General features: G+C 40.0%; 1 protein-coding gene across 1 annotated transcript in view; it reads right to left on the reverse strand.

Moving 5' to 3' along the window:
* ATP12A (ATPase H+/K+ transporting non-gastric alpha2 subunit) overlaps positions 1–24,665 on the reverse strand; it is a 36,211-nt gene that overhangs the window by 8,082 nt on the left and 3,464 nt on the right. The window contains exons 3-17 of the mRNA XM_026678585.2: positions 20,877–20,936; positions 20,237–20,440; positions 16,972–17,085; positions 15,769–15,903; positions 13,933–14,050; positions 12,190–12,458; positions 9,867–10,065; positions 9,135–9,244; positions 8,382–8,516; positions 7,369–7,561; positions 5,870–6,045; positions 5,176–5,312; positions 4,306–4,456; positions 1,983–2,151; positions 681–835 (exon numbers count right to left, since the gene is read on the reverse strand). Coding sequence (XP_026534370.1) covers positions 681–835; positions 1,983–2,151; positions 4,306–4,456; positions 5,176–5,312; positions 5,870–6,045; positions 7,369–7,561; positions 8,382–8,516; positions 9,135–9,244; positions 9,867–10,065; positions 12,190–12,458; positions 13,933–14,050; positions 15,769–15,903; positions 16,972–17,085; positions 20,237–20,440; positions 20,877–20,936 — 2,325 coding nt within the window. The remainder of the gene's footprint in view (positions 1–680; positions 836–1,982; positions 2,152–4,305; positions 4,457–5,175; positions 5,313–5,869; positions 6,046–7,368; positions 7,562–8,381; positions 8,517–9,134; positions 9,245–9,866; positions 10,066–12,189; positions 12,459–13,932; positions 14,051–15,768; positions 15,904–16,971; positions 17,086–20,236; positions 20,441–20,876; positions 20,937–24,665) is intronic.

A 24,665-nucleotide genomic window follows, 5' to 3' on the forward strand; every position in this document is an offset into this window, starting at 1 on the left:
TGGGCATACTCATACATTTGATTGACTTGAGTTCACTGTACACAGAAAGTAGTGATGCCAAGAAAGTCTAACTTACAATACCCCTACTAACCTAGGATGATACTCAAGGAAGTACCAACCTAGTAAACAACAGCCTAATAGAGAAATCATCGAACATCCTCATGGATACTGACAGACAAGCCATTAGTGTATAAACAGAGAGGAGAAAATCCACTGCCTTCTAGCGCTGATGATGTTACCTTTTTGGGTCATGAAACATCTATAAGAAAACCACCAAGTTCAGAGAGCATCAAGGACCCCACAAGTCTACCCTAGCCTTCTCCAACTTGGATGTGATAAATCACTTGTTTCGTGAGATGATTGGCGATATAAATTTGAGAAATTCTAGCACTGGGACGGTAAGATTTCTTTCGCTAGACTGGCGAAAATGGTTTAGGATTAAGCTACAAGAATTAGCCCCTTTGATCTCAGAGGGACTCAAAAGAATTTCGTATTGACATTGGCAGTTAAATGAGGTCTTCTTTCATTATGTTTTGGGTATCCTTTCCCCTTTTTAAAAAAAATATTAGCTGGAAACAGGAAGATAGCAGTATGATTTTAAGTCTGGTGTTGCCAAATTGTTTGGGTGAACATGCATATGAGAAAGAAGAAGCTTTGTCTTTCAGAAGTCAAGAACTCACAATGTCTGTGCCCAGGTCAATAAAGAGGATGGTGATGGTGCCAATGGGGAGAGGTATGCTGGCAATGATGTAAATCAGGAAAGGACATAACTCGGCGATGTTTTTGGTCAACGTGTAGGCAATCGTTTTCTTCAAGTTGTCAAAAATCAGGCGGCCTAGAGCAGGGAACCAAAAAGATCATTGACAGCTGCCTGAATATGACATGCCACCTTCTGAAATCTACAACTGCTTTATCAGTTTAATCCAAACATTGTTGATCGTTGTGTCTGCTAGAGCAGAGGTCTCCAACCTTGGCAACTTTAAGGTTGGAGACCTCTGTGCTAGAGTACAACACCAAGGAAGCCTATGTTTCTTTGCATGTCATTACTTGCACTGAAAAATCACCTTTCCAGCAAATATTTCCAGGGCTAACTCATTAGTATTTTCAAGATGTCTTTCCCTTTCAAACTGCAACAAGGGTAGACCTCATCTGTGGACAACTTCAGATATCTACTGCAGAGGTGATGTTCTCAATATCTGATTCATTTCATGGAGAACAGTATTCAAATGCTACAAAATGTGACCAATTCCTGCAATTACTGCTATTATATGAAAATAAGCAACAGACCATAAAGCTCTTTAAAAATGGATGGATGGAGGAATTTGAAATAAACTGGGCTGAGTTTGGCCATAATTGGGGCACAAAGGTAAAGGTTCCCCTTGCACATACATGCTAGTTGTTTCTGGCTCTAGGGGGCAGTGCTCATCTCTGTTTCAAAGCCGAAGAGCCAGCGCTGTCCGAAGACATCTCCGTGGTCATGTGGCCGGCATGACTAAATGCCTTCGAAGGCACACTGAATGCTGTTACCTTCCCACCAAAGTGGTCTCTACTTTTCTACTTGCATTTTTTACATGCTTTCAAACTGCTAAGTTGGCAGAACCTAGGTTGGGACAAGTAATGGGAGCTCACTCCATTACACGGTGCTAGGGATTCGAACTGCCAAACTGCCAACCTTTCTGATCGACAAACTCAGTGTCTTAGCCACTGAGCCACTGTGTCCCTTTTGATTGGGGCATATGACAAGTTAAAAGCCAATAGGCCTGGATAAAGGATGTTGACTATCAAATATTGTGGCAATGATGGGTATGGTATTGTATTCATACTTTCATAGGGATTCTTTTCTAGATATGTCCAGCTTGCCCTCAGATACATCAGAATTCTGTGATCCATCCAGCTTTAGCGGTGAAGTCCCCACTCTTTAAAGGTATACCAATGAATCATGGTATATGACTAATGTTCAAATCATGGTCTGCTGATCTTACCTTCTTCAACTCCAGTAACAATGGATGCAAAGTTATCATCCAGCAAGACCATATCTGCTGCATTTTTAGCTGCATCAGAGCCAGCAATTCCCATTGCAATTCCGATATCTGCTTTCTTCAAAGCTGGTGAATCATTGACTCCATCGCCAGTTACAGCAACTACCGCTCCCTGGAAGACACAAAGATTGAAGAGTATGATATACACCCGGGATGTCCTACCATGTCAACTTTAAGACTTGTGGACTTCAATTCCCAGAATTCTGGGAGTCAAAGTCCATAGGTATTAAAGTTGAAGTCCCCAAGTCTTGAAGTTGCCAAGGTTGACCACTATGATATATATTTATCTTCCAAATTCTTCCCTTTCTTGAGTCCTGTTGTGTTGGCATTTGTGATTTGAGAACTGCAGATAACTATTTTGAAGAAAAATTATGCTATCAAAAATGTTACTATTCTGCTACAGGAATAGCTGGAATAATTATTATTACTATTCGAAAAGGTCTAATCTTCTGCAACAGATTGTTTGTATGCATGATGTGTCAACATTTGAACTAGATTTTTTTCCCTGACCCAAAGATAAGGAAGAATACTTTTTTAAAAATAATAATAATAAGATTGTAGTTTTGGTACTTGCTTTGTTTACAATTTTGTTTTCAAATATTTTTCTCCCCGTTGATCTGTTTTTTCATTTTTTTAAAAAAATCTATAATTTCAGTATGAGACAGAATTGGAACAATTAAATACATTTTGCTCATTCCAAGCAGATTGATGCCTGATCCTGTTCTAGGCAGTTTGGAAAAGCAAAGCCATTGTATGAATTCTACTAACATTTCAAAAGGGTTACGTAAGAGCTGTTAACCTTGCCCCAAATTGTCTCTTAATCATTCCCGAAGGAAGTGGTTATACATTCTGGAATGAAGCTAAACTTTGATTCTCGCTTTGCCTTTTGCAAGTGGAAAATAACACAGCTCTGTAATAGCAGGGAAAAAAGATCTGGATATCAATTAATCAGAATAGAGCTGGGCAAAAATACATAGATGGCTAGGAAAGATAATAGGGAAACATGTAGATTTTAAACCTGAACTGTTGTTTTTTTAAATTAGGGACGATATCAGGAAAAAAAAATTGATAAGAAAAGTTTGTATTTAGCATTTCATGTTTTAACAGCAGCGAGGATTATCTTCACACAATATTGAAAATATGAAGAAATAGCACAAGATGAAGATATAATTAAGAAGATACTAGATTGTGCAGAAATGGATAGACTTACATTGAAAGTCAAGCAGAAAGAAGAGATGGAATATTATCAGACATGGAACTTATTCTACCAGTGATTGGAAAAAAGGAATGGAGAGTAAGAATGGAATCTGTATTGTTAAGCAAATTAACATGATGTTTATTAAGCACTAAGGAATGTAAATAATAGAAAATCAATAAAAAATTATTTTTTTTAAAAAAAATAGAGCTGGAAGGGACCTTGGAGTCCAACCCCTTGATCAAGCAGTAGCCCCTATGTCATTTCAGACAAGTGGCTGTTTAGTCTTTTCTTCAAAACCTCCAGTGATTCAACTTCTGAAGGCAACTTCTGTTCCACTGGCTAATTGTTCTCACTGTTAGGAAGTTTGCCCTTAATTCCAAGTTGGTTCTCTCCTTGATTAATTTCCATCTGCTGTTTCTTCTCTTGCCTTCTAGTGCTTTGGAAAATAAGTTGGCCCCCTCCTCTTTGTGGCAGCCTCTCAAACAATTCAGGTTTAAAGGCATCAAGGAAGCCCTGTTGGTTTTAATTGCTGAATGGGATCATAAAATATTAGAACTGGCATTTGTTTCTCATTAATATGAAATTAAAGGTTAAGACCACCTCCAGATAGAGTTACACATGACATGGTAGTAAGTTGCAATGGAAGACTATTTAGAGTATTGTGAGCTGAAGTAGAGAGAAGGTCTTAGATGGAAACAGAGGCAGAGAATCTGATCTGGAAAGCATCCATACTTTTGACATTGTCATAAATTACATGGTGCCCAACAGTTTAGAGGATGGAGCTACTAAATGCAAACAGAATGTGTACCACAGATTCTTTGGCTTTGCCAGAGCTAAATGCTACCTTGGATGTAGTTAGTAGCAAAATAAGAAGAGTGGCTTTTTCGGAACAAGAAGTCAAAGAGCAAAACTAAGTGAGCATCACTGAACAAACCAGCATAGATGAAGCAACCTTGATCTCATTTGTCTACTATAATTTGTTCCCTTTGGATTAGAAGTCATCCACTGTGAAAAGTTGGCAATGGTGCAACCTCCTTCTCCAAAAAAAGTTTCTTCTTTTCTCCTTACCTGTCTTTGACAGCCCTCCACAATGATCAGCTTCTGCTGGGGTGAAGTACGGGCAAAGACAATCTCTGAATGGTGGATTAGGATGTCGTCCAATTGTTCTGAAGTCATATCCTTCAGCTCCATGCCATTAACCACAGCTGCTTTGGCCTCTCTGCAAAACCAGACATAAAGGTAAAGAATTTACTGGTCAGCATTAGGTGGTAATCAACAATCTGGCTTGTTTAGTTCTGTCTGGGAATACCATGTAAATAATACCAGTCATCACAGTTTGCAAAACCATGGCTTAGCGTTTTTTGTAAGCAAGATTGTGTTGATGTAACCTTGCCATAAAGTTAGAGATAGTACTTCTGGGTGTGCTGGTCCACCTCGCAAAACTGACAACAATCTTGCAAGTCTAGAAGCACAGTAGGATCTCAGGACTCCTTGTTAATTGGTTCCGGGAGACACGATGAGTACCAAAAACAATAAGCACCAAACCAACTTTTCCCATAAGGAATAAGTTAGTGAGTTACATAGCAGCTGACAGCAACAAGTTTTAGCTCATGCCTTGAGCATCAAACGAACGAAGAGTACCAGGACAACATTTCATGTCAGAATGCATTGAGTACCAAATTGGATGAGTTTCAAAAGCAGTTGAGTACCAGGGTAACTATTGTACATCTGCCACACTTCAATCTTTACATCTGAGAAACTAGGGGAGGTTCGCTTCTGAGATGTTTCCTATTCCTTCTGTAGGCTCAGCTGCTTCTTATCAGACTGTTGTCTAAACTGCAGCTCTTCCTCCTGTCTCCCAAGGTGACTCCCACATACCATTCCAAGACCTTAGAAGGAGAGGTTACCTTCTCCCATCCATTTCTGTGCCACCCTTACCTTTTGTTCACCTGTTCAACTGGAATGTTGAGGCGCTTAGCGATGTCTTCCACTGTCTCACTGGTAGCTGAAATAATCCCCACACTCTTAGCAATGGCTTTTGCTGTAATAGGATGGTCACCTGTCACCATTATTACCTGGAAAAAAAATGGATTAATGGTGAAAAAAAATATGTCCAAGATGTGTCTCTCCTAAATATTTTCCAGGCCCACTAAAATCAACTGTGCTACTGGTCATGAATTTGGGTATCCCATTCCTTTTCAGAGAGAAAATTTCAACATGAAATAGGAAAACCCACTGAGTAGGAATGTCTATGGAGATTCTCGGTCCTCAGGTCATGGTTGTCCCAAAGGTGCTTTTTTTCCAAAAGGCAACTGGACTTTCTTTGTTTTCTCTTGAAGATGTTTTGCTTCTCCAAGAACAGAAGAAGCTACTTGGATGAGAAGCGAAATGCCTTCAAGCAAAAACAAAGAATGTCCAGTTACCTTTTGAAAAAGCACCTTTGGGGAATTGGGTATGAAAGCTCTACAATGAATTGCCCTTTAGTATTGCCATAATATGTAAGAGGATGGATGGATGGATGGATTTGTTGAGTTTTGAAATTGTGATTGTTTTGGAGCTTCTTTTGTTCTGAGGAATTATCGCTCTGAAGATTTGGATATTGTTGTCCTTTGTTACTTTGGGGAAAACCTACCTTGATCCCAGCACTACGGCATTTCATTACAGCATCTGGGACGGTAGATCGAGGAGGATCGATCATGGACATGAGTCCCACGAAACAAAGGCCATTGGTTGGAAAGTTCATGGAATCAGTGTTGAATGTATAGTTCTCTGGAAATTCCTCTTCTGGCAGATGTAAATGACAGAAGCCTAGATTCAAGCAATAAACCACAAAGGAAACTATGTTAATAGTGGGGAAAAATAATATTCTAATAAATGTCACGTTTTATGGGTCAAGTATCCCGCTAAGTTATTTGAGATCCTCGCCAGCTTTCTTTAAGTTGCACTTAACAATATCTAAGATAAGTTTAATCTCTTGTGTAACACATTATCTTGTTAAATGTGTCCAGGAAAATAGCCAGCAAAGCACTTATGCAAGCAATGTACAGTAAAAACTACCCAGTGGAATCAATTTGTAGAAGCAACTAAAGCAACTCAAAGCTTGTATCTTAAAAAGAAGTAAGTGGGTGGCCAATTAGTAATTGAGCTTACGTATTTACTTTCCTCTGCTTGATTTAGCACAGTCTTATGCCACCCAACAGTATTGCCAAATAAAAGTTTTGACTGTTTCACTAGGGCAGAGCAGGAAACAGAAACATCAGCTGTACATTTGTTTGTTTACAGAAGTCTCAGGTGAATGGTGAGATCTTCCAAATTCTGAGCATAGAGATGTCCGAAAAGGGTAGGATTTGATCTTCAAACAGTTCATGATAGTTTAGGGTCATGTTGTTTTTCAACATGAAAAACAACATGACCCTAAATCTTGGGAGATTGGACGCTGGTGGCTGAAGCTTGCTAAACAGTTCACTGGAGACATGATTAATATTCTGGAATTCTCAGATTATTAATAGAAAAGAATATTTGTAGCTCAGGGTTCAATTATGAGGCCCTTGGTGCTCTCTGAGCTTGGTTGTTATCTTACAGATATTTGCAGACCCCAGTTCCTTCTAGCACTGATGATGTTCCCTAGTTGCATCATGAAACACCTGCACAAAAGCAACCAAGCTCAGAGCACCAAGAGGCCCATTTTCATGTCTGAAGGATACCTAGTGGATGAAGATGCTCTAGGACAGGGGTTGGCAACTTAAACACTCAAAGAGTCACAATGGTCATAACTGGAAGTTCAATTCTGGAACCGACTGGAAGTCCAGTTCCTCCACCATAGTGTCTCCTCCTAGCACAGCATCCTTTTTCCTCTGCCAAACGGAAGTCCAGTTCCCCTTCCATAGAATCTCCTCCTAGCCTGGCATCTTTTTTCCTCTGCTGACCAGAAGTCTGGTTTCCTCACCATAGAGGTGTCCTCCTAGTGTGGCATCCTTTTTCCTTTTACCGACCGGCGACAGGGAGCCACAGCAGAGGGATGAAAGAGCCACATGCGGCTCCAGAGCCGCGGGTTGCCGACCCCTGCTCTAGAAAGATTATGTTGCCTCCTTCCAGAGCTACAGTTGTACCCAACATTCTTCTTCTACTTACCAAGAACTCTCTCTCCCATTCCACCTAGGGCCAAATATGCTGTTTGGAATGCTTCTGCTTTCTCCTCATCCAGCGGCTCTTCTTTTCCGTTAACCAGCATAGTTGTACATCTCTCTAAAATTCTTTCAGGAGCACCTTTCATCACCAGCAGGAAACGCTTGTCATTAGGATCTTCAGTTTCATGGATGGAGAGCTGAAGTCAAAGGAGAAACAATGATTGAAATGCACTGTTGATCATACACACAGACACACAGACACAGACACACACAGAGACACAAAGACATCAAGCCTGGGACCATCGTCCCACCATTCGGTAAAACCAGGAAAAGAAAAAGTTGGCCTGAGAGAGAGAAAAAAAAACTAGTTCTTATTTAGTGAAATTACAATGTAACTGAAAATTTAAATTACAGCTACCTGGCTGACTCCCAAATTAATTTGATTCTGTCTGTATGTCTTCAAAATTGACCACGCTGGTTTCTTTTTAGTTTTTAGATTCATAACCGATTTTGATTTAGCAGCTTAAAACAACTAACGTAGTGATCTCCCTTCTTTTAGCCCCACAATAAATTTGCAAACTTGCTTCGGCCAATATTTTCCAATGCAGAAGATAGACTTGAAACTTGTCTTCCCAGTTTTAACAAAAGCACCTTTGCTTTGCAATGTTGCACGGTATATATGCACGGTATATATGCACGGTATATATGCACAGAGTATATATGCACAGAGTATATATGCACAGAGTATATACACACATACATACAAGTCTCCGTTGACTGAAGACATTTTCCGTGGTTATATGGCCAGCATGACTATAAACCCAAGGTGCACAGAATGCTGTTGTTATCTTCTTACCAAAGTGGTACCTATTATTAATCAACTCGCATTTGCATGCTTTTGAACTATACATTACCCCGGCTAAAATACTACCTCATTTTCTTCAAGATGATCTATTTTTCACCCAGGCATCTTGCAGTGCTTTAGTTCACAGGACAACCCAGAAAATCAAATGTTACCTGAAACTTGTTAGTGGAATTGAAGGGGATTTCAGCCACTTTCCGGTTTCTCTTCCTAATGTCCATGACGTCACCCAAAACCACTTCTGAGAACTTTACAAGTGCTGTTTCTGAAGCATCTCCCACGACTATTCTCTGGAGATTTTGAAAATTTACCTCAGTAAAAATCTCACATTCCAAAATTATTTTGTACATTTTTGTTACATTAGCTGTCCCCTTTATTATATCTTGTATCTCTGATTTTAGCCTCCATTATAGAAGAAAAATACTATCTTTTCTCATGATCAACAATAATTACTTTCCACACTAAAAGTAATGTAGCTTCTAAACACTTCCAGATAGTCTGTTAATATGATTAATTACATAGCCCACAATTTAAATTTTCCCCTCACCACAAGGGCATTGCTGCAGCTCATTTGGTATTTTATTGATTTTGAAGGGCAAAATGCTTTTAGCCCATTTGTGATATGTCTGAATTTGGGATCGGAAAGTAACACATTCAAACTGTGTTTGTCATAACACCAACAGATTGTTTTAAGAGAACATTTTCTGTTGTGTTTTTTTTTTAAAGCAGTCACTCAGAGGTAGAAAAGCTCTGTCTTTCCAAATGCTTGATGAACTACAAATCCCATCGTCCCTATCTATTGGCAGACTCCAAGGTTGCCTACTCATATCTTAGAGGTTGCAAAATGAACTTTCTGTTTCCAAATTAAATTCAGAAATCCAAAACAGTTTTTATGGAGTCCTTCATACCTTCATGATGGGTACGTTTTCTTGGCCTGGCCTAAATTCAGCCCGGTTACAAAGGGAGACAATTTTGGATAATGCAGCCCACGTGCCTGAAGTTTGGTCAAAAGATTGACCTGAAAACAAAAGGAGCAACAATTATTCTCTGATTTATAACAAGGTGTTGAGTTCCAAAACCCAAGAAAGACAGGATAAGAGTCTTCTAAGCAGCTTCTTATATTGTTCTTCACCCATAGACAGAAATCTTGCTAAACTAAAGCAGACTACTTGCATCATGTAAGTAGTTTATCACTCTGTAGTTTCTTCCCCAAACCCCAAAAACTTTAACCTTAGACTGTCTACTATTGACCTCACCCCTTTCCTAAGAGGTCTGTAGGGGGCGTGCATAAGCGCACCAACGTGCCTACCGTCCCTGTCCTATTGTTTCTCTTATTCTTTTATTTTTCTTATATGTACCCATTTCATTTATTCACAACTATGTATACACTTATACTTATTATCTTGTAAACAATTGGCAAATCAAATAAATAAATAAATAAATAAATAAATCATAAAATATATACTCTGGGAACTATTAGGGAGGGAGCTGTCTTCACCTTCTTTCTCCCACACAAACTATCTAAGCTAAGCTGTCTCTTGCTCCTTTGGAATTCAGCCCCTCCCTCCTGGGAATCCAGACTACATTCATCACCCCCTTGTGAATTGCCCTTCTCTTCTAACCGTAAGCTGATTATTTACTTGACTGATCTTCACTGGTGTCCGCTGAGTAGATTTCGTTGTCAAACCACAGGTGAGCTACAGTCATTCGATTTTGGGTCAGTGTCCCTGTCTTGTCGGAGCAGATGACAGAAGTGGATCCCAGGGTCTCTACAGCTTCCAAATTCTTTACCAAGCAATTCTTTTTGGCCATTCTCTTGGCAGTCAAGGACAAGCTTACCTATTAATGAAGGGGATGGAATATGTCAGGTACAAAAAGTCGGAAACTGGGATAGAGTTCAAAAGTACTGTTTCATGCTACTTATAACAAGAATCTGATCTCCTAATGGTCAAGACAAATTAACCAGATAACAGTCAATGGATTTCAAGGGAGGCAGGACTTAGGTCTCTTATGGGGGCATAGAGACTTCAAACTGATGATGCTTTTGACCCCACCTTCATTCACAGCCTAGTTGTCTTTTACAGTCAAGTGATTTAAGGAGAGGTCTGTAACCAAGGTTCAAGGTTTTCCCACCATTCCATCCATGATAGCAATAGCACAGATTTATATACTGCTTCACAGTGCATTACATGCCTCTCTAAGCATTTACAGAGTCAGCATATTGCCCCCAACAATCTGGGTCCTCATTTTATGACCCTCAGAAGGATTGAAGGCTGAATCAACCTTGACCTTGGTGAGATTCAAACTGCCAAATTGCACTCAGCCAGCAGTCAGCAAGAGTAGTACTGCACTCTAACCACTGCACCACCGTGGCTCATCATGATCCTCGTTTATTCATTTTATTTATCATTTCAGCTCCACAATGGCCCATTTGTACAAAAACTATGCAACTTAGATCGACTTTCTAGGGTTATGCAGATCTGGAATGAAATCCAAATCTAATATTTGGTTGAGCAGATATTCCCATCCTATTGCAAACACGCCTTGTCTAAGGCTGCAAGAAGATGTCTCTTTTAGATAATATAGTTCAAAAATCAAGAAACGCCTCAAGAGAAACACCTGAAATTCCATTTCGGAGTTCATTGAAGGACACAATCACAGAATGCAATAATTTATCCCATCTTTTTTGACAGGACAAATGTAACATGACCCATTTGACTTTTTCAAATTTTCAAACAAGGAAGAGAGCTAAAATCCAGATTCAAAAGTCGTGGGATTTTTTAAAAATGTATGATACATCGTTTAAAGTGCTAGAAATAGAGGTTAGTGCTAGACTGATATTTTCTCCAGCATTATTTTTGTCAATGAGCAGAAGAGGGAGAAATAATAGTGAAATTCTCATGGGTAGTGTGCTAAGTCTTGGCAATTAACCTGGCTAGAGAGTACAGTTCGGAGTACAGTTCTGTGTGGTTTTGCACATTTGCATAGAATAGTCTATCTTTCTTTGTACATTCTTCTTTCCAGCTACAGACAATCCTAATGGGACTTTGTGGTTGTAAGTCAGAACAGTGATAAAACGGGTTGGCCATGTGACTGACCCAATTTTTCCTTTTTGCGGTGGTTATTAAGCAAATCAGCACAGTCATTAAGAGAAACCATGAAACCAGGGTACTTTGTACCCTGACAGACATGGTTTGTCACCACATGCACCAAAGAAGTTTCTTTATTATTCCAATTAATGTCTTACTCAGTGTTCTAGCTAGATGTGATCCACTTTTGGTCACCACACTATAAAAAAGATATTGAGACTCTAGAAAAAGCACAGAGAAGAGCAACCAAAATGATTAGGGGACTGGAGGCTAAAACAAATGAAGAACGGTTACAGGAACTGGGCATGGCTAGTCTAGGGAAGAGAATGACCAAGGGAGGCATGTTAGCAGTCTTCCAATAGTTGAGGGGCTGCCACAGAGAGGAGGGGGTCATACTATTTTTCAAAGCACCCGAAGGCCAGACAAGGAACAATGGATGGAAACAGATCAAGAAGAGATTCAATCTGGAAATAAGGAGGGATTTTCTGACAGTGAGAGCAATCAACCCATGGAACAGAAGTTCCTTCAGAAGTTGTGGGAGCTTCATCACTGGCAGCTTTCAAGAAGAAACCAGACTGCCATCTGTCAGAAATGGTATAAGGAGAACCAACAATGTGCCAAAACCTTTGCATTACTTAAGAAAATTCTAAAGGTCCACCACAACATATTGGAAGTTGAAAGGCCATGAGGATGCAGCAGAATAGAAGCTTCATTAAAAGGGATGCCAACATTGGAGAAGATTCCCACCCAGCTTTATGAGAAGTCTTCTCATAAAAGTTCATATCCTTTTGTGTTTGGTAGAAGACAATGTTTCACATGCAGACCCAGAGTTCTGCAGAATTACTGATGGCGCAAGGGAGTAACGCATACTCACCGTAACTGTAGCTAACAGTCCCTCAGGCACGTTGGCCACAATGATACCAATGAGGAAGATGACGGAATCCAGGACATGGTAATGCATCGAGACCGCAATGATGAAGAAAAGGACTCCAATGGAGATAGCAACACCAGCCACAATGTGGACAAAGTGTTCTATCTCGAGAGCAATGGGCGTCTTCTCATTCCCCACTCCAGATGCCAGAGAGGCAATCCGGCCAATGATAGTGTTGTCACCTGTGTTGATCACGATTCCCGTAGCGGTACCTAAGAGAAAGGATTGATTAGCAAGAAAAGTAGACCAACAGAAGAGAATAGTTGTACCTCAGGGGTGTACCTTGGTGCTCTCTGAGCTTGGTTGTTTTCTTGCAGATGTTACATTACCCAACTAGGTAACATCATCAATGCCAGCAGGGAGTGGGGTTTGCTCTCTATTTATATACAAGTAGTTTGCCCTGTCAGTATTGGTGGGAGTGTTTTTGGTGGTTCTTGGTGAACACTTCCACCAACACTGACAAAGCAAGCCAGGGTATATTAACAGAAAGCAAACCCAATTCCCTTGTAGCCCTGATGATCTTATCTAGTTGGAAACATCTGCAGGAAAACGACCAAGCTCAGATATCATCAAGGGCCCCCTAAAAAACTATACAGTACATTGAGAAACTGAACATTCCTTCCATTCAAGTTTTCTTCACGCAACCCTGCCTTTTCCTGCTACTTCTTCCATACGTTCTTGGACAAATACAAGCAGAGACCACCTCTTGGACTTTGAATCAGAAAGATTCCTATCAATGGTGGTATTCAGCCAGTTCTGACCAGTTCTGGAGAACCGGTAGTGGAAATTTTGAGTAGTTCAGAGAACCGGCAAATCCCACTTCTGACTGGCCATACCCCCATCTATTCTCTGCCTCCCATTGAGTCCCAGCTGATCAGCTGGGTCTCCTTTGGTTGCCCTGCACAGGAGAATGGAGCTGGAAAGCAGGTTAGAGGGGTGGGGAGGGAATGGAGATTTTGCAGTATCCTTCCCCTGCTACACCCACCAAGCCACTCCCACAGAACCAGTAGTAAAAAAAAAATTGAATCCCACCACTGATTCCTATGTTCCAGAAGATTTGGGGTGAAACATCAGCTTTAATTTTTCCCCTGTATATTTGTTTCCAACTTCAAAAGGTTATGACCATGTATGTGGGATTGAATGTCCATGTTTTGCCTTTTATAACATATAAATAATAATGATTATGGGTAGGAAGTCCAGCCTTAAACCTCACTGGGTTCAGCCCCAAAGTATATTTTTAAAAAAACCCTGTACATAGCAGAATCTTTCTCCTGGTTGCAATTTTACATAGGCACAACATGAATAAGATCACTTCAGGTAACGTTTGAGATTGTCACGGCAGGGAATTGAACTAGCTCTAACAGGAGGCAGATGTGAAGCAACTTCCCTCAGGCGGCAGATCCTGAGTGGCATGGCTGAGGCAGGAAATTGTTATTTACTTTTGTTTGATTGCAATTTTATTGCCTCGTTACCATTCTTTGAATTTTATTGGCCGTTCTGTTTCCCAAAAGAAGGGGCTTAGGGGATTTTTTTTTTTCTGCCTTGCAGGTCAAAGATAAACTAAAAATGGAGTCGCCAAGAATGTTCTTTGAGTTATACAACAGAGGTACGAAGTGAAGGAGCAAACTGTCTTGAGCCTCGGTGACAAGTTTCACCCTGTCTCGGTCCCTCCTCTGACACACATACCTTCCAAGCAGGTTGTGGAATAGAAACCAATGTTTTTAGTTTCCAGTGGATTTTCGTGAGTGAATTCACATGAGCGGGACTGCGGCTCTGACTCCCCAGTCAGAGAAGAATTATCCACCTGTGAAACAAAGATCCACACATGAGATGATGGGAGTCTTCCAGATGTTCAAGTATCGTTTCTTTTTTTTTTTAAATACATTTTTTTATTTTTTGTTCCAACAAACGTATCATTGTATGAGCAATGTGGTTCCAGAGTGCCTTACATTTTAGAACAAACATGACAATAATGTCATGTTTAATACAGATAACAGATAATCAGAGTTGGAAGGTACCTTAGAGATCATCTAGTCCAAGCCCCAGCCCAAGTGGGAGACCCTACACCATTTCTGACAAATGGTAGTCCAATCTCTTCTTGAAAGTCAAATACTATTGACATCCTATTGACATCCTTATATAATTTGATATTGATACACATGTTTTGTTAAATTATCAATCTTATTGAATAATTTTCAATATTACCATATGTTGCATTTGTGTCAATCTCTACATTCTTAACATCACTTCTTTTATTATAGATACTACAGTATATTAATAATCATATTTGCAGTGTTTAACAAATTATATAATTCTACTAACCATTCATAAATTCATATTAGTTTATATTTTCCATTATTTATCCCCTTTTTAATTCTTGGTTGTGCCACTATTATATTTAAGGTAAAATCCCTTTCTAGTCACATTTTAATACAAACAAAATAATATTCATCCTATTTACGTTTAGCAAATTATACAATTTTAATAATCATGTAATTACTTTTATCTTATGCTATATTTCACTATATTATTTTATATATTATTATAACATTTCTCAGTGGTCCTCCTTATGGTAGAACTTGGCTGAAAAAGAGCAAAACTATGACAAGGAAAACTGAACTACAACATTTAGGATTCCAAGAATAATGGTGCAAGAAGTTGGATCAGGGAGAAAACATCATAATTTTTAGTTGAAGGCAAGTGAGTTGTTTTTTTCAATAAAGAACAGGAATGTGTTAAGAGAAAATGCTTTTCATGGTTTTTTTCCCTTATTCCTGTTTCCTTTCTATCTCCATCTCTATTAGAGATGAATGCTGGATTGTTCTTCATTATGACCTAATGGTTTATTTATATTTTCACTCAAACTAACAGCTTTTTAAAAAAATACGTGCCTTTCTCAAACTTTTTGGCATTTCCTGCAAAATAGGACAGCAATTTAGAAATGTTTCTACTCCCTGGTACTCATCTTTAACTTACTTCATCTAAAATATTTTGAACAGGTAAACAAATCCAAAGTTGAAGTAGAGTTTACACTGTTGTCATCTCAGTCTTAAGCAACTACGCAAACACTTCAGAGAGGGAACAACTTACTCAATTCCAGCCATAACATGATAATTCGTGTGGGAAGGCTTTTCTTGTAAACAGGAAAAAAAAAATTCTTCTTATAAAAGTTTGAAAGAGTCTCTGCAAATTTTTTTTCTTTGCTATTGAATAAACCTGTTTTTAAGTGCTTTAAATCTCATCACTTGTTCCCAATTAACAGAAAGATGCTACCAATAGAAAAGATGCCTCAGGTTGAACTGTGGGATCCTTGGTGCTCTATGAGTCTGGTTGTTTTCTTGCAGATGTTTCATGACCCAATTAGGGAAGGTCATTAGTGCTAGGTTGATGATGTTGCCTAGTTAAGTGATATAACATCGGCAACAAAACAATAACAAGCTCAGAAAGCATCAAGGATCCCATAAAAAGCTTCAAAATTCTGATAGATCGTCTCTTCCTTTTTCACTCTCTTTGTAAACTTACCTTACAACCCTGAGACTGGATTAGTCGGATGTCAGCTGGTATTCGGTCTCCACCTTTGATCTCAACGATGTCACCCACCACTAGTTGGTAAGCTGGAATTTCCTTTTTTTCCGCATCTCTGAAGACAAGGGCTTGCTAGTAAGGAAAACATAGAGATGCCTTAGTTGGATAATTGACCTAACAATTGTAATGTATTTGAAGCAATTCGTAGAGTACAGATCTGCTTAGAGCTAAGAGTCCTGATACCTCACATTTAACCTCTAGGTCTGGGGTAGCCTGCCTCCAAATATCTTGCAGGCCATAACTGTGGGAAATAGATACAGGATGTCTCCATCCCCTGTTTGGCCTCTGTGAGAAACAGAATGGTAGACTAGATAGGCTTTGGTGTGACCCAGCAGAATCAGAGGTGGTATTCAGCAGGTTCTGACCAGTTCTGGAGAAGCGGTAGAAGAAATTTTAAGTAGTTTGGAGAACCGGCAAATCCCACCTCTGACTGGCCCCACCCCCATTTATTCTCCGCCTCTCATTAAGTCCCAGCTGATCGGCTGGGTCTTCTTTGGTTGCTCTATACAGGAGAACGGAGCAGGAAAGCAGGTTAGTGGGGTGGGGAGGGAATGGGGATTTTGCAGTATCTTTCCCCTGCCACTCCCATCAAGCCACACCCACAGAACTGGTAGTAAACATTTTGAATCCCACCACTGAGCAGGATCCTTCTCATACTTTTATAAACTGGGAACAATTGTGTTTACAATTTCCATATTGATTAATATGAACAGTTAGAGTATTTTTCAGAAGGCACCTGGGCTTTCTTGGGGTTTGTTTCCTTGAAAACATTTCACCTCTCATCCAAGAAGTTTCTTTGGCAAAGAAGAAGAAGAAATTTCTTGGATAAGAAGCAAAATGTCTTCCGGGGAAAAACAAAGAAAGTCCAGTTGCCTTTTGGAAAAAGCAACTTTGGGATAACCATAGCCTGGACAACCGAGAATCTCCGTAGCCAATGTTGTATGTTGCTCTCCAGATGTTACAGTAAGCTCTGTTTTGAAACCTGATATATAACGGGAACAAAGAGCTAACTTATCTTTTAATTGTATTGACTCCTAGACCAATCTTGTCTCTTCTACCCACTCTAGGAAAAATAATAATAAAATGTCTAAGTACCTCTTTTTAGATGCATTAGTACACTAATCATTATTGGAAATTCACCTGTGGGATCATTTTGCCGAAGCTGGCCATTATGTTTGTGCTCTTAGCTTCTTGATAATAAGCAAACATCCCGGTCAAGATGACAACTAGTGCAAGGACCACACCCAGGTAGAGCTGGAAAGGAAGATCGTCCAGGTTAGATAGAAACATAAAAAATCTTCTACAGAAGTCTTCGAAAGCCAGGAGAACAAATCAATCAGAAGAAAATGGTGATGTGGCATCTTCTAATCTGCATGCAGAGGACATGTCCACCACCGGAGGTCTTCAAGACAAGATTAGACAGCCACTTGTCTGGGATGGAATAAAGTCTTCTGGGCAGGAAGTTAGACTAGAAGGCCTCGTGGTCTCTTCCAACCCTATGATTGTATGATTGTGTGGTTTAGCTACAAGGGAATCAGGACTCATGATCATTTAAGGAGCTGCTGGTCCAGTTCCACAGAGGAATTATCGAGTCTATCATCTGCAGCTCTATAACTGTCTGGTTTGGTTCTGCAACCCAAAAGGACAGACACAGACTTCAGAGAATAATTAGGACTGCATAAAAAACAATTACTACCAACCTGCCTTTAGTCGAGGACCTGTATACTGCAAGAGTCAAAAAGAGGGCTGTGAAAATATTTACAGATCCCTCATATCCTGGACATAAACTGTTTCAACTCCTTCCCTCAAAACGACGCTATACACACCAGAACAACTGGACACAAGGACAGTTTTTCCCCAAAAGTCATCACTCTGCTAAACAAATAATTCCTTCAACACTGTTCAACTATTACAAAGTCTGCACTACTATTACTGTTAATCTTCTCATCACTCCTTATCACCCATCCCCTCCCACTTGTGACTGTGTGACTGTAACTTTGTCGCTTGTATCCTTATGATTTATATTGACTGTTTCCTCGTATGATTTGATGGCTTATTGTACCCTATAACTATCATTAAGTGTTGTACCTGATGATTCTTGACTCTTGACGAATGTATCTTTTCTTTTATGTATACTGAGAGCATCTGCACCAAGACAAATTCCTTGTGTGTCCAACCATACTTGGCCAATAAAGAATTCTATTCTATTCTATTAAATAAATATGAAGAAGAAATAAGAAATTGCAAAACAGTGTGATGGAAACATACAACTTCTCTGATGATCATCAGCCAAGTAGTATAACTTCCATCTGCTTAAAAGTTTAATCAGACCTCGTGATGCTATTCTCCAGAAGGGGTTGAAGTCAAAGATTAGGAGAATTCAAGGTTTGCTAAAGGGTGAATGGGGTCTTAAAATTCAGCAGCGCTGAAAATCCACCCTTCCCTCCATAATATATACACCTTTATCCTGATTACTTGAGAGTTCTCCGCAACAAACTCACTGACCCTTAATTTTATCTACATTTTGTTGTAGCTGATTCATAACCAAGAAGGGCCAAGCTAAGTGGATGCATTTAGGAGATATGAAAAGTTAAGCTGGTTAAAACCAGCTGATTGTTGGGTAGGTTGTAGGCTAGATCGAGAAGGTGGTAAAACACCACAAGGCAAAACCATAACAAACACCTCATCTACGGCTGCCAAAAATCATCATCATCATCATCATCATCATACATGGACGTGCCCATGAAGTTCCCGGGAACCAAGCTAGACCCAAGGCAGCCTTACCTGCTTTGTGTTGCAAGAACAACAGTAAAAATTTCCATAAAACTTTGCACTATTGGCCGTCTACCATCAAGTTCACTTGATCTTGTTTTATCTTAGACACAGTCTTTGCTGCCATATTCAATAAAGATTACAACTTTATCGTGCCAACTTTCTCTATTGCAGGAAGAAACGTTTTATTCCCTGGGTGCAACAATCATGAAACATGGAGTCCCTGATAAAAATGTTCTATAGACGGTTCTCCACTTACAACCAAAATTTCCATTGCCAAGCACTTAGCAATAGAACTTAGTGTCAGGTCTCCAAGAAATCCACCCCCATTCAAATCATAAGTCTCTAGCTGCATCTCCCAGAGTAAAAAAAAAATGATTTATTAGGAGTGGCCATGTTGGCATTAGCTGGGTGTAGCCAACACTAAAATATATCATTCATTTCCCCCTTGACCCTGGTCTTCCTCCCACCCCCTGGATGTATATTCTCCAATGGGACGCATCCATAGCCAAGAGTCATCAATCATGCTCTCCAGTAATATTGTGCACCAACAGCTTTGTGCTGCCAAAGAGGCATCTGAGGCATTTAAGGAATGCACTGCTTTCCCCCACTCCCTTTCTGCTGGCAACTAAAAAGACCAAAAGAGTATTTTTTTCAGTTGACACTTAGACTTATATATTGCTTTACAGTGTTTTACAGCCCTCTCTAAGTGGTTTACAGAATCGGCATCTTGCCCCCAACAACCTGGCTCCTCATTTGACTGACCTCAGAAGGATGGAAGGCTGAATCAACCTTGAGCCTGGTGAGATTCGAACTGCCAAATTGCTGGCAATCGGCAGTCAGCAGGAGTAGCCTGCAGGACCTCACTCTAACCACTGTGCCACCATGGCTCACACCTGATTTTAAGTGATTTGCACCTGATTTTATGACCTTTTTTTGCACGGGTAAGCGAATCATTGCAGTTGTTAAGTAAATTTTTGGTTGTGAAGGGAATTCCATTCCCCTCTTGACTTTCTTTGTCGGAAATTGGCTGGGAAGGTTGCAAATGGTGATCACATAACCCCCAGATGCTACAACTCTTAAATTGTAAATACAACCTGATTGCCAAGGGGCTGAATTTTGATCAGGCAATCATGTCAGAGTATATTCATGAACTGGAATAGAGCATGGTAACAAGGTCAGCCAATGAATAGGCATAGCAACTAAACCAGCCAATGAGGACTGTTTGGAAACCAAAACTAGAAGTAGCCTAGGCATGGCTCTATATTAAACTTTGCAGCTCTGAAGGTATGTTAAGTTCCTGAGCTGCTGTTCTGCTCTGAACCTGTAACATGTCTGCTTCTGTTTGAGTTTGCTCCATGTTGGAGAAATCTACAACTGGTATTGTAAAATTTACTTTATATGTTTATAAAGAAGTTAAATGAAGCTGTATTTACTTTTCTGGCGCTGAATTTATGCTATAATGCTCTGAACAGATTGTGAGGATGATGTGGAAGTCATAAGCGTGAGGACCAGTCATAAGTCACTTTTCTTGAAAGTCCTTGCAACTTTGAACATCACTAAATGAAAGTCAAAGACCCCTTGTATCATTGTGGGGAGGGGAGAGAAAAAAAGAAAGTGGCATAAAACTCACATTGTCAAACGATGAAGCTACTTTCTGAGAATATTGAATGCCGAAAGCAATCCAGCAGAGGATGGCTCCAACCCACAAGAGGATGGAGAAGCCCCCTATCATTTGCTTGAGGAACTTGATGATTTCGGGGGTGGATTTGGGGGGCGTGAGAGCGTTGGGACCATCGCGGGCCAGGATCTCCGCCGCTCTTGCACTTGTGAGACCCTTTAAGCAGACAAAGGAGAGGGTTAAAATCAACAGCTCAGCGCTCGTACAACCTCAAAAGCGAATCTGAAATTGATGAGCCGGGTGGGACATTGACAAAACCGTGCACTGGGGGAAGGAAATGTGAATGCAATTGAACATTGAGCTGATGTTGGTCTATCTCTCTGTGCTTGTCTATACAGATTCGATTCATTTATACAAACACACACACACACACACACACACACACACGCCCAGCACACTCACAGATGGCCTGAAACCTAAGAACAGGCAATTATGCATTGCAATTCCAACAAACATTTAAAGAAAGTTTCTTCAAGGACAAGAATACATACATTCTATTTTTAGCGACACACTGAACTAAATAGATTTTAATAGCATTGTACTACTCAGCCGTAACATTTATGAACATTCTCTCTGGCCAATATTTACTTACTTTAATGATGCTGGTGCCATATTTTTCTTCTAGTTCTTGAATGCTGAGTTTATGATCGTCCTGAAAGAGTAAGAAAAAGGCAGACTAGATTAAGATTTTTTTATTTGTTGGTTTCATTAGGATAATGTGCTTGTCCAAACACACAACTGACTCCACACTTGTCACAAATACAAAATACGTACACATAAAATAGTTGATTCGTTTCCTTTGTCACATCCTGTTATGGTCCACCTGTAGATTACAGCCCTCCCAAAATATATTAAGGTACCCTATCTTATTAAAATTCTTTAACTTACTGAAAAATCCCCCTACGGTTATTCACAAATGTTAATCTCTCATTTTTCCAAAATTCTGCCCTGGCAAAACTTTGAAATGATGTCTTACTTAAAATGGAAGCTGTGCTGTAATTCTTCCTGTTGTTATCGAGAGAAAAGATAAATATAAAGCAGCAGCTGAAAACAGAACCCGATATAAGGACCAAACAATCTAAATTATTAAGTTTTGGTGGGTCTTTCCTGAAGTCTTGGCTGAAATGATCATTCAGGAATCCTAAACAGTTTCTTGTAACAAATTTATCTTGGAAATTATTTGCAGGAACCAAATTTCCTCAGAGAACCAGCAAAATTGTCTGACTTGCTTTACACATTATTGCATCGCACTGGATTAAGATTTTTTTTTAATGATTCATTTTTTATGTGGGAATGAATTATGACTCAACTAGCTCTATACCAGTGCTTTGCTACAAAACTATGTGATCGGGCTTAGGTTTTGGGGAGGAAAATAAGGGGGGGGGGATTGTGCCTCTGCCTACCAGCATCCATCGGTATTCATCTGGCTAACGTGTGAGAGAGTTGAGGGCTGTTTGGAAACTGAAACAGTATTTGCTGTGTGAGCAAGAAGGAGACAGCAAGGAACCTGTGCGTGGCTTAGCTCAACTGTTTTGTACTAAAGTTGCTTGGTGCTGTGAAACTGAAACTGAAACTCCTCTCCTTTGCTTATGTTTTGCATTTGGAACAGATTTCTTTTCAGGTGGGGAGGGGGAGTAGAACTCCTTAGCATCACAGCGTGTTAATAATAATAATAGAGGAAATACTAATGGTCTGACATTCATTTCAAAAAATCCTTTCTTAACAAGCACCTGGAAGCCAAGAGGAACATATGTGCTAAATTTCGAATTTGTAGACTACGGTTCTGGAGATTTTGTGATGATGCATGAGTGGTATTTCACCTTTTATATATATAGATAATGAAGTAAACATAAATTAGAAATCTCACCTAACAATACTAAAAAATACCTTCAGCTTAAGGTCCAACTGGAGAGCATAAACATTCTAAATACATTCGCTCTCTAGTCAAGTTTGAATTCTGGAGGCTTCATGAAAACATCCCTGAAGTTTTCTTGACAATAGCAAAGGGACTTTGTCCTTGTCTTCTCCCAAAAGACATATTTCCCCAATTATCCTTCGCTTCTCTGATTTTCCAATAGTCCTTTCTCCAAAAACTAAGTAGGTACAATCCGGTTTAGCTTTTTTTTTTACACCAACCATGGTCAGCTAAGTGCTGCCATCTTGCTGAATTATCGAAATGTTGTTGTCGGTATTGATTTGGGTATTTTCAAGTCAGACCTGATCTTTATGGCTCTAGAGACAAATCCATGCAGTTCTTGGCAGCATTTTCAGAAGTGTTTTGTCCTTGCCTCCTCCTCCTCCTCCTTCTTCTTCCTGGTCTAAGAGAAAGTGACTGGCCCAAAGTCACCCAACAGGCTTTGTGCCTGAGGCAGGACTCGAACTCATAGTTTCCTCCCTCCCACTCCAACCACTAGACCAAATTTGAAGGAAATGTCCCTCTGCATTGATTGTTTATTCTTGGAAGGGAGCAAGTTGCATCTGGGGAGGGCCAATTTTCACCAAGCTTAATGCAAATATGGGAATTGCAAATCAGCAAAACAAAAACAAAAAAAACCCTAATCTTGGCTAAATGAAAAGAATGCTTTTAGAGATAGATAGATAGATAGATAGATAGATAGATAGATAGATAGATAGATAGATAGATAGATAGAGATAGATAGATAGATTCCTGCTGTTTAATGCTTGTTGAAGTAAAAGAGGGACTAGGAATATAAATGTTGACTGGGAACAGAGTCATCCAGTTTGGAGGAAAAGTTTGCATTTTGCAAAGAGTGAAGAGGAACAAATATAAAGGAATGTTGCCCCATGGATTTAACTACGATCCTTCAAACTGGGTAAAGCTTATTCACAAATATAGCATCAAGGAAGGGGCTTGGGAGATCCTGCAACATTTAAGATACCTTCTTATTCTCAAATTCATTATCCCCCCCAACCCCTTTGAAACTCCAAGGTCTCTTTTAGTCCAAATCTAAAACATTTCCCGATTAGATATCTTCAAGATGTGTTATCCTTTCATCCCCATCGTCCTACACAATCCCATTGTCTCAGGAGCAGGGGATAGGAAAGGGGCCTCCAAACTTGACCACTTGAAGACGTGTGGACTTCCACTCCCAGCTGGGAGTGGAAGTTTACACGTCTTCACGTGGCTAGGTTTGGAAACACCTGGGATAAGACACACATGTCTTTCATTGAAGGAGGGTGGATTAATGGATTAGGGGTGGCATGAGATGAACCTGGCGATATGGATAGCTTCTAAAAAGTAAAGGTAAAGGTTCCCCTTGCACATATGTGCTAGTCATTTCCGGCTCTAGGGGGCAGTGCTACAAAGCCAAAGAGCCAGCACTGTCTGAAGATGTCTCCATGGTCATGTGGCCGGCAGGACTAAACGCCGAAGGAGCATAGAACAGTGTTACCGTCCCACCAAAGTGGCCCCTATTTTTTTACTTGCATTTTTACGTGCTTTCAAACTGCTAGGTTGGCAGAAACTGGGACAAGTAACGGGAGTTCACTCCGTTACGTAGTGCTAGGGATTTGAACTGCCGAACTGCTGACCTTTCTGATCAACAAGCTTAGCATCTTAGCCACTATGTCCCCTATGGATAGCTTGTACTGACCATCAAATACACAGCAGCATCTCCAAAAGAACAATTTGCTGAAAGCAACACCATGTCAGCAGCTGGACAGGCGTGCATCTAATTTAGATGGTTGCAAAGCCTGTGATAATGTTATTGGAGCAGTGTTAGCTTTGCTCTAGCTGAACCTGGCTAACGCAGTACGATTACACACATTTGAAGCCATCCAATACAGCAGGAATTCTGAGCCAAGACATTGGAGCACTTCCAAGGAGTAATATGTTGAAGAGTTGGAACCAGAATTCCTCTCTCTCCTTCCCCCTCTCCTGTTTCTATCCAAATGAATATTAATCTTCCTGATGAAATCTTGGGTGGAGCCTGACAAACAGGACTTTGCAGGAAGGAAGGGAGGAAGGAGAAAATTCAAGACTGCGCTGAAAGTATCTTCATTGTAACGAGGATTGCAAATTGTTTGCAGAAGCATCTCAAAGTGTTTTTCTGGCTATAAGGTTCACGGCACTGCAAAAATGCGGTGGCCGGAGAAGACATCAATTTTTCCTAATTTAATTGAATGGGCCGGAAGTGGGTTACGTCTCTTCTCTTTGCATGATCTTGTTGCCTTCATTCATAGATCTGGGACCAATTTGTCAATGGCAAAGGCAACTTTCTAAGCAGATCTGCTTTGGAACCGAAGTCTGAGGATTTGTGGATAGAGGCATCGGCTTAACAAAATTAGGGTAATGACAGTATTTGCCTACCTAGTTGAAATGCAATTAACTTTCATATGGAACACCATTTGCGTTTGGACA

This window comes from Notechis scutatus, chromosome 7, assembly GCF_049901735.1.
Source record: "Notechis scutatus isolate UNSWTSFEM ecotype Mainland chromosome 7, rNotScu1.2, whole genome shotgun sequence".
Taxonomy (NCBI): Eukaryota; Metazoa; Chordata; class Lepidosauria; order Squamata; family Elapidae; genus Notechis; species Notechis scutatus.